This window comes from Protobothrops mucrosquamatus, unplaced genomic scaffold, assembly GCF_001527695.2.
Source record: "Protobothrops mucrosquamatus isolate PMUCROS unplaced genomic scaffold, P.Mucros_1.0 scaffold_65, whole genome shotgun sequence".
NCBI classification, from domain to species: Eukaryota; Metazoa; Chordata; class Lepidosauria; order Squamata; family Viperidae; genus Protobothrops; species Protobothrops mucrosquamatus.
In genome coordinates this window covers 1,311,444-1,322,425 of record NW_015386141.1, presented here as the reverse complement: position 1 = coordinate 1,322,425, position 10,982 = coordinate 1,311,444, and the positions used below count along the sequence as shown (strand labels likewise).

The window sequence follows — 10,982 nt, the reverse complement described above, 5'->3', positions numbered from 1 at the left end:
CCAAGTCTGTTATTACTGATGTCAATGAACGTAAGTGTTGTTGGTAATTCTGAAAGTTGCCTTATTTTATTATCTCTAAGTATCAGTTCCTAAAGTTATAGTAAATTTCTGAAGGTATCTTCATCCACTTCTGAGATGAAATTAGAAGTCAAGTCAATTTTTTTCAGATTGCCTAGCCAAGAAAATAAAACAAGGAAATATTTCAAGTACTCTTAGAATTTGATATTCAATGCTTGGGATTAGGGGGGGGGGGGCTAACAATATTTTGTACTAGAAATGGTTCTAAAAGATTAGTTCTAATTCTTAAATAGACACCCATTGCCTATTACCTAAAAGATGCCACATCCCATATATTAATAATTCAGACCCATCAAATTCTTTGTATTATGGTACAAAGTTAGGAAAGTTATCAGCATATTTAGGTGAGCAAAGGCATTTCTTTTTATCTTCTTTATTCTATTGTAGTGGGCATAGAAATGGGTGGTTTGCTTGAGCAAGGGTGGTAGAATTTCTAGTTCACAATCATCACAGTACACTGAGGTATGCAGACAAGTACAAAGAATACAAGTTGGGACAGCTAAAATATAAAACAAGAAATAAATTACCATGAGGTACAAAATTGTTTCAACTGTTATTTAAAATTAGAAATATGGAATGGTATCTATGTCAAAAGTTCAATCTTATGCTATCAGTAACTCTGTATTTTTCAAGTGCATGCATATGAATAGATATTTTTTTAGAAATCATAATTAGTTTGCACCACTTTTTATTATAATGTAATAAGAAAAGTTAACATTTAAATATGTGTAGGTAAAGGAAAAGGAATCCCTGTGGATTTTACTCTGTTAGTCATAGCCAACTTGAGGGGTGGTACTCATCTCTATTTCAAGGCTATTGAATCAGCAGTGTCCAAAGAATTTCCACAGTCATGTAGTCAGCATGACATCACACCACAGTGTGTGATATGTGTACAGTTAAAAGAAATTAAAATAATGTCTCTACCTCCCTCACTTAATATAGATGTTGACCCAAAGGTCTATGTGTATTCTTTAAAAATGTCTTGAGGACAAAACTACAGTATCCGCGGTGCGTCATTGTTTTCTTGTCAGTACAGCTTTGTTATAGCTTGAACAATGGAAATATTGACAATTGTTATAATAAAATTATTATATATTGTATGAGCCTTTTGAGACTGGAATGCACCAATATATACATATATTACTTGATAAAAATGCAAGATATTCTTTATGAATATGTTTGAGTTAAGTGGGAAAACATTTCCATTTGTATTTTGCAGACATACTTTCTTGTTTTCTTTCTGGTGATCTTCAGACTAAGGCTCTTTCTCTATTTATACTATTCACTTTATTCCTATTTATCTCCATATTCTCTAACTTCTTTTAAGCAGCTGTCTCCCTTTCTCCAGTTTATTTTTGGAGAAGGCAGTAGTAATGTAGACCTGAGGACAAGATGAATATTGACAACATGAGAAGTCTTGGATAATATAGTTCTATAAAAGGTCTGTCTAGGAAATGATTCTTGAAATACTTAGATGCCATAGAAAAGGCAATAGCTAGAAGTACTTTCCCTAGTAGCTGTAACTATTGTGGTCTTCAACAACAAAACAAGTTATTTCTATGATGAATAAAGTTTAAACTTAATGAGTATCCTGATGTAAAGTTTAAACTTACTCTTCAGGGATTGATAATAATAATAGTCAACATGATTTATCCAAACGAACACAATTGCTAAACTGCATACTTAATAAAAATAAGATAAAAATATGGGAGTCCAGGTAAACAAAGACAATTGACACAATTAGTATTCTAAGTTTATTTTAAGTGGAAGTTCACCATAATATGACTTGGGTTTTGTTGTTGTTGTTTTACAAACCTTCTTTTGTACGAGGACCAAAAACTTCTGGTTCATGAGGCGAAGAGACATCAATAAGTTTGAGTGTGGAGGAGTTTCCGGTTTGCCATCGGCGCCTTTGGACGCATGGAGGTGAACTCCGTCTTCAGCGTCCAATTTCATCCCACTGGGGGACCCTGGAAAGGGTTGAAAGTCACCATCTAGGGGCGACGAGCGAGGAGGTGATCCCCGCTTGATTGCAGGAGGGCGGCAGCCCTCTGGCTTGATCTGGGGCAGCTCTCCAAACCGGCGGGGGAAAGACCGGCCATACCAATATGGCTCGTCATTAAGCTGCTGACAGCTGAAGTCAAAATTACTATCAAGCACCTTTAAAGCAACGCAGATGAAACTGGGTGAGATCTGATGTTCTCTTTAAGACTCTAAATATCTTTCCTGAAAAAGCTGCCTTAAGTATCTTTCCCACTGTGAGGAGAGAGGGAAGGGAATTCCTGGCCCACCCTCTAAGAACAGCGGTGACTGACTACCCAGAGGAAATGAAGCAACTATAAAAACAACTTTAATCTAATTGGATGCATATACTTTTGAAATTTAGGGACTAAAAAGTTTTCCTAAAAACTTTTCTTATTCCTATTTCTACTGGATACGCTGATTTTTATCTAAAAAGAAAAGAAATAAACTTTGAAAAACTATTATAAAACCTGGGGACTTAAAAGGTTTTAAACGGCATCGGTGACATCTTGTGACAAAGTTTGGTATTACAACTTGTTATTGCCTAAAAAAGACTACAGCCCAGACTACAGATAAAACTCTTTCGACCTTGAATACCACCTGTGAGAAACTCAGCTGTAAAGAGAACTTCTGGGCGGCATAACTGGCCTGCTTGAATTATGAATGTAAACTTTTACTGACTTTCAGAGTTATATGTAGGAAATTGCCTTCCCATCTCTTTATTTGAGGAACTTTGGTTATTATATGAGATGATGGACTATAAAATCTTACTTAGATACACAAACCCAAATTTTGACTACAACCAAAGAACTAACAACGCAGAAGATAACACAAAAAGTGGAACAGTCAAATACTAAGACAGAGGACTCAGTTGACCAGCAAATCCAGAAAAGGGAGTGACAACACTGAAAATGGAAAAGACTTTCTATATAAATCAGAAGAAATTTGAGAAAGAAGAACAGATTGAATGGAAGATAAACATATCAGGACAATCATGGGGAATTGGAGTAATAGGGATATGATTTAATGAATATAAATGGGCTAGCCCTTCCAAAAAAATGGCAACTAAATGGTCTCTTCTATTTCAAATAATATATATAATAATATAGGGAGATCTATTTGATGATCTGAAAGCACTAACGTGGAAGGCTAGTTGACAAAGGAAGAAAGCCAGAATAAGGCTGAAGAAAATTGGGGTTTTGATTTATTAGAGGGGATTTCATATTACTAATTAGAGGGTTAAAGAGAGAAGTTGAGATAAGGGGAATTTTGGTCATTAAATTTAAAATATTTGGAAACTAGTTGAAATAAGGATTCTTATTTGTTTAATATTTAAAAATTAGACCCAAAAGAAAAAAAATATTATAAATATGTTTGATTTATTGATTAACCTAGACAATATATATAATGGTTTTGATTTATTAAAGGGGATACTGTATTATTAATTAGATGATTTAATATGGTGGGAAATAGATAACTTTTAGGAAATAGAACAAGACTATATTCAAATAGATAATATGTGTATTTTGAATATTAGATTCTGTTATGAATGAGACAAGGGAAACTTTGGTTACCTAAAGCTTGGAAATTATAAATATCAATTGTTAAATTTGAATATTGATGGGAACTAAAAATTGGGAAAAAATCAATAACAGGACATTGATTGTCTATAAAGATTGAATGTAAAAGTAATTAAGGTATGTATAAGCTAAAAATTTATTGATAAATGTAATAATGATGTTTTTACTTAGTTGATATAATAAGAACTGTATTAGCTTAAATATGAGATAGTAGATATTAAGGGAAAAAGAGAGGAAATATTTGATGTTGTACCTTGAGATTCGTACTAAAGATTTTTGTATGTTATTGAACTATTGATTAACCTAGCCATCACGTTGCTTTTTAAATACTTAAATTTAAAATTGGAAAATTAATAAAATATTATTAAAAAAAATGTTTGAGTGTGGATGTTTGGATGTTTCCTCTTCATGTTTTTCTGGCAGTGGAAAAGATAAATAAATTACTTGAGTTATGAAAGGTAAGACTGCTCTAATCTCTGCCTAGAGAAAGAAAATTGTACAGAATAAGGCCAAAGTATCATTCAGTATTCTGTTCCAATCTTCTGTATTAAATGCTTTACATGGTTATGTAATGCAGGGGTGTCAAAATCGCAATGTCATGTGACATGTTGTGATGTATCATGACATTTTTTCTATTGCAATGGGGTGGGCGCAATTTTGCCATGACGCATCCAGCCCGTGGGCCAGCAATTTGATACCTGATGTAATGAAATGGATCAAGATTGTATCAATGAAAACTTATTTGTTAGATTGGCTCTATAAGGGAAATATGTTTTTTTTATTAGCTCGGAGGAAAGATGGAATAGTTTTAGCATTCATGAATTTATGTCCTAAGCACCAAGAAATGTATATTGGAATTTCCTACTATAGAATGTACCACTGATCAACTTTTAATCCTAAAGATTTGTCATAAAAAATTAGACACACATGTTTAAATTAATCCATGTTTCTTTAAAACCTAAACTGAGCATGAGTCTGCTTTTTTTTATGAAACTTGAATTTATAAGAATAAGAATGAAAGCTTCCTTCATGCAATTTCTGGCAAATGTAAATAATGTCTTTTTCTAATTATTTTTTTTAAAAAAAAATATTACTAGAACCTAATAATTCAGAAAAACTCAGAATTAAGGATTTTTTTCAATTAGTTCAGCATACCCAAAGTGTTTTTGAATTGTATCTTTTTGAATCACAAACTTTTCATTTTTAATAGAGGGGACTTTCAGAAACCCTTTGTAATTTTGTACTGTTTAGTGAACTGTTGTTAAAGATAAGCATGCTATTATTATGCCTAATTTTTAGTGATTTTTGATCCTTGAATAAAATGCAGCATATAGTTTTATAATTTTGTACTTCCTCTAGATGGCGTATATGCTTTGAAACAAAGATAGCAGATATTCTGTAACTCTTTTATCACAATATTTTTTCATTTGATTTTATTTCTCTTTATCCAGAATTCAATTCTCATCAGTAATGATGCATTCAGTTCACTTCTAATCTTCTGCATCCATGTAGCTTTATTAATAAAACTTTCTCATATATACTATATTAATTAATCCAGAGTATAGTGGCATTTTATAAATATTCTATATTTATATAATATAGAACATTCTATAAATATAATAAGCAAGAAATAAACTATGTGAGAAAAATTAGTCTGTCATTTGTTGAAAAAAATAGTTAAATGATTTTTTTCTTTTTATTTTTGTAGGAAAAGCATTAGTAGTACCACTGTTAATGGTAATAATAGTAGGTTTTTAATGTCTGCATTTTTAATAGATTTATGTATTAGATTGTTTTATTTTTGATATTGTTTTAATTGTTGGTGGAGAGCTGCTCGGTGTTCAATATAAGATGGGTGGCTATATCAGTATTTTAAATAAATAAATAAATACTTCAACAATAATTTAAAATGCTGCTAAAAAATAACTTGCAAAATTAGATCCTAAAGAATTTGCTGTTATAATCACCATAGATCTCATCAAGATGTAAGCCTGGGATCCTTGGATGCTTTGGGGAGAGAAATCTGACAGAAATCTCCCCTTCTCCTAGGCTAGTTTCAGGTGGATGTGTGTCCACATATTTAAAACTCAATTAAAAATTGAGAAACACTGCAATAGAATGACATTACACTAAGGGGTTCATACAATATCACTATCTGATAAAACTTTGTAGTAGTGTAAGTACTATAACTGCCGATCTTCAAAGGGGCAGAATTCTTGGCTGAATCTCTTTTGCCCACCGATGTAATTGAAACTGAAAGAGGTGTCTGCTTAAAGAACTGCCAATGAGGTCTTGAGAAAATGGAGGAGAAGAATCTTGATGCATCTATGGTAGAAAATGCCACATCACAGCAAATCCAAGCTGCTTTGCATTGACTTTATTATTGGATGTGCTACAAGGACTGTTCTTCATATGTCTAAAGCAATATCCAGCAATTAATAAATTAATATTAATTGAAAATGCAAAATGCCTTCTTTAATATGTGTAAGAATAAAATCTGAATTAATGTATAATTATCACATAATTCACTCTTGCAAGAGATGCTGTTAGGCGATATTGATTCAAAACTTCTTTTACAAGTATTTTAATATTAACTCTGATAATTATTTATGGTGGCAAGGAGGTAAAGAGATAAAGGAAAAGGAGATGATGATAGTTATGATAATGCTGATAATGCTCATTCCAATTTTCACGGTGACAATTTTCCAAAGCTGCTTACAAGGTATATACACAATTGTATATAAAAACACAAATAAATACTACAGCATTTATAGCAAGCATATAACAAATATCTATGACTCTTTGCAGATAGCAGTTTGCAATAATGGTGCTTTGAAACAAGGAAGGATCCAAATGAGTTGACTTCTCAGATGCTTTTTATTTTTCTTCCATACCTCTTTCTTTAGTGGTTCTTTCTGGAAGGATGGTTCCTTGCCCTAATCCAGTGTTTCTCAACCTTAGCCACTTTAAGAGATCTGGACTTCAACTCCCAGAATTCCCCAGCCAGCCATGGGACAACTTTCTGGCCAGTTTCCACTCTTTTATAAGCATCTCTCCTTTTTCTGAGCTCATATATGTGTCTTCAGTAATAGGAGAAAAAAAAAGTTTGCAAGTAGCACAACATATCTTTGCAAAATGGCTTTCCCTTGAATCTCAAAATAAGGCAAGCAGCGTATTGCATTAAAACAAGTTAAAATATATTAGCTAAACTAAAAACAGTTTGCCTAATTGTGAGCCGTGGTGGCACAGTGCTTAGATTCAGTATTGCAGGCTGACTCTGTTGACAGCCAGCAGTATCGATCCTGACTAGTTCGAGGTTGACTCAGCCTTTCATCTTTCCAAGGTCGGTAAAATGAGGATCCAGATTGTTGGGGGCAATATGGTGACTCTGCAAACTGCTTAGAGAGGGCTGTAAAACACTATGAAGTGGTATATAAATCTAAGTGCTATTGTTAATTAAAATAGTATAAAGTATAGTGTAGTGTAGTGTAGTGTAGTGTAGTGTAGTGTAGTGTAGTGTAGTGTAGTGTAGTGTAGTATAGTATAGTATAGTATAGTATAGTATAGTATAGTATAGTATAGTATAGTATAGTATAGTATAATATAGTATAGTATAGTATAGTATAGCATAGTATAAAGTGATTCAGCTTTCATACATTGTGGGTTGTATTCTACAGAAAGTTCAATGTGACTTAAAAATATTTCATTTTTTAAAAAAAATACGGTTAATGAATTATCCCAATAGTTCTAAATTCAAATCAGTTCTATGGAAAACTTATTTCATTTATGCTTTACACATATATAAAGTACAGGACTTTGACATCTATACAGGAATCTGTTTTCAATATCTAATTATACAATACACAGTCTACTAAATGCAATTCTTCCAATACTCCAGAACAGGAGTGTCAAACTGCCAACCCGTGGGCCGGTTTCATCATACCGAAGCCGCGCCCACCCCATTGCCAGCAATACAAAAAGAGTCGCGATACATCGCAACACGTCACATGACGATTTTGACACCCGTGCTCTAGAATAAATAACATCAAAGGTAATGTGATGTCAGGACATTAGAGGAGCAATAAATAAGTTGAGATTCCTAATTTGTGTACCTTCCAACTTTCCCCATACAAATTGTGAAGAAAGGTAAAATATGATAGTCAATTCTTTATCAATGTAATCAATAGAGAGGTCTCATTTTTCAAAATGAAGTCATGGAAATAATACAGATGCATGAGGTAATGCTGAAATTCTTGATTTCAAGGAAAACTAAAACTAAGCATAGTTATTTTAAGGAAGAAACAGATGAATTAGAATCCATGTCAGAAGAATCAAACAGGAGAACAGGAACAGAGTGTCAGTAAGAGAAAGACCATCAGAAGGAGCCAATGTGGTGACACCGAAGGTTTACTGAAGTTCTGAAATTAAAAAGGACACACATGGGAGATGAAAAGAAAATCAAGTCATTCATAGGGGAACGTAACATCCAGTGAGAATTTACAATAAAAAGGAAAATAGCACTTATTTGGGGAATGGTATTTTAAAAGAGGTAACACTGAAAATATACTTTGAAAGTAGGCAATGGCACAGCATATATTTACTCCTTATAAATCTTTTTGCCTTGGAAAGAGTTGAGGTAGAGAAGGAATATGCATTTGTATAAGCATTTTGGACAAATAAAAGTAAAGTGGGGAAAAAGGAAAGAGGACTGGAAGCCTCTTATGAAGCAGAGAAAGGGAAGAAAAAGAAGAGAAAAAAGAGGCCCTTTTTGAGCTTGCATGCTTGTATGTATAATGTATAGCTCAGAAGGGGGAGAATTCTTGAGGACTGATGCAGCCTTCAGCATGGAAAGTGAAAAGAGGATCCTTGTCTATAGGATTTGACACAATTTTAGGTTATGTCATTTCAAATTACTCAGGAAATCTATGCTTCTCAGTTCAAGAAGGAAATGTAATCGAGAGGCTGTACATATAAAAGCCAGGCAGCATCCTTGGGACTGTAACAGCAATTTAAACTTTGTGAAGGACGTCAACAATCTTCTGCCCACTTCAGCTTCATACTGTCTGGACTACGGTTCAAGGCATTAAAGAGGCATAGCTTCAAATGACTCAGAAATGTATAATCAATATATTAGCAGTTGCAACAATATGGATAACTCATATTTTTGCTCTGTCTACTTAAAGTCATCTATAGAGGAATTGTTTAGGGTTCCAGCTCTAAAGGTAAGAGGACCATAGGCCAGAAGACAAACCTTCTCTGTGGTTGCTCTCACTTTATAGAATATACTGTGCCCATGGATATACCTGAGCCTTACATTTCTGGCATTCAGGAAGACATTAAAACTTTTTTTTAATGGATATCTGGCACCTATCTAATAAACCAAGGACAATCTTTTAATTATGTTATATTTATGGTTTATTAGTATGGTTACTATTTTTATGCTACTATTTATTGTATCTTGATGGTGGAAACTATATAATAATTTAAACAAACAAGCACATCAACAGAAATTATTTTATCAAACAATGGTGAAGGGCAGAATGGAAATTGAGATTCATAAAAAAATGGTCAGGGTATATTCATTTTTTTTGAAAGCTTAAATAATAAATTTCATCCTAGAATGAACTTGCTGATAGTTGATTGAAACTTTGTGAATTGAGAAAACTTGTAGAATTGATTAAGTACCAAATGAATATAGGATGATACGTAGGGGAGGGATGTTAATGAAATGTATACTAGTTTAATAACAATATCTGGAAAAATTCTAGAGCAAATAATAATGGGATCAACTGGAAAGCCCTCAAAAACAATGTCATGGATTTGCTAAGAACTTGTCTTAGTGGAGTAAACTTTTTAGTCTCAATCTAATGAGGTTAATTCATTAGTAAATTGAAGCTTGATATCTTCTTTTCAGGAATGCATTTGGCAAAATAATAAATAATACTCATACTTGTAAGTCAATAAAGTATGGGTCCAATGGGTATTCTAAGTTAATATATAGCTGGCTTGGAAATCATACTGCAAGACAATTTTTCATGAAATTGTTCTACAAGATTCACTCCTGTATATTATATGTTTCACCATTTTTATGAATGGGTTTTATGAAGAAGCTGGGAAAATTTATCAAATTTGGAAATGTTACCAATCCAGAAAAATTAAGTTTGGTAATACATAGGAATTGACTGAAAATATTAAAATGAAATTTAACCAAGGGAAATGCACTTTCACCTATGGGGGGGAGAAGAATCAAATTCAGAACTAAAGGTTGCTTGACAATAGTAATGTAATAAAGATCTTGATGTAGTAGTTGATTAAAACAGAGTAAGTCAGCAGTGTAATTTATCTGTCAAAGAGGCAAATGCTATTTTAAACTTTATTAACATAAAATAATTAAAAATAATAGTCTCATGTTATTCTACATTGGTCAAACCCAATGTGACAGTATTTTGTCAAGCACATACTTTAAGGATTCAAAGAGAATGAAAATGTTTAGAGATGCATTGAAGATGATCAGAAATACCTGTGACACTGTGAAAAGCGAATGAAGAAGTCGCAAGTATAATATAATTGAGGAGATGCCACATAGAAGGAGGTCAAGATCTATTTTACATCAATCCAGAATGCAAGACACAGACTAATGGATTTAAGGCAGATTTCTAACTTCCTACCAATAAAAGCAGTTCATTAACAAAACTAATTTCACTGACAGTTAGTGTACTGTTCAGTCAGAGGTTAAACAACCATCTATTAGAGATGTTTTAATTTGAATTAATTTGATAGGGGGTTAGCTGAATGGCAAAAAAGGCCCCTTTCAACTCCCTATTTCTATGATTTTCTATGGAGAGAATTTTAAAAGTCATATGAGTAAAAATATGATAAAACAATTAACCCAATTAAATGCTTTGGAGCACAATTTCATTTAATTCCATTGTTAATATTTCAACTTTTCTACATAAAATAATTTTACTGTCAATTTATGGAAGGAAATATCCCTTTTCTAAAATTGTAATGTGAGATTATGATGCATGAAGTATCGTAGTATATGTGTGTTTTTCTCCCAATAGTTGAAGAACTTCACATAGTGAATTCATTTGAATCCTATAAATCTTTAGTTGGAGATAAGTCCCATTGCACTGAATATAGTTTACTCCTAATTATATGTGAATATTTTATTTCACAAATGCTATAAAGAACCTTCACTATATCATGTACATATGTCTGTGGGCATTTTTCAATAAAAACAATGGATATTAGAAAACAAACATCAGTAAGTTGCTAGACTAGTAAACAGATAATAATAAT

At 32.6% G+C, this 10,982-nt stretch overlaps 1 protein-coding gene across 1 annotated transcript in view; it reads right to left on the bottom strand.

The window, feature by feature from the left end:
- Positions 1 to 10,982, bottom strand: part of EPYC (epiphycan) — a 21,773-nt gene that overhangs the window by 3,139 nt on the left and 7,652 nt on the right. Inside the window, 4 exon segments of the mRNA XM_029283527.1 lie at positions 1 to 172; positions 419 to 577; positions 1,894 to 1,956; positions 4,070 to 4,160. The exon segment at positions 1 to 172 is cut by the window's left edge and continues 8 nt beyond it. Coding sequence (XP_029139360.1) covers positions 1 to 172; positions 419 to 577; positions 1,894 to 1,956; positions 4,070 to 4,160 — 485 coding nt within the window.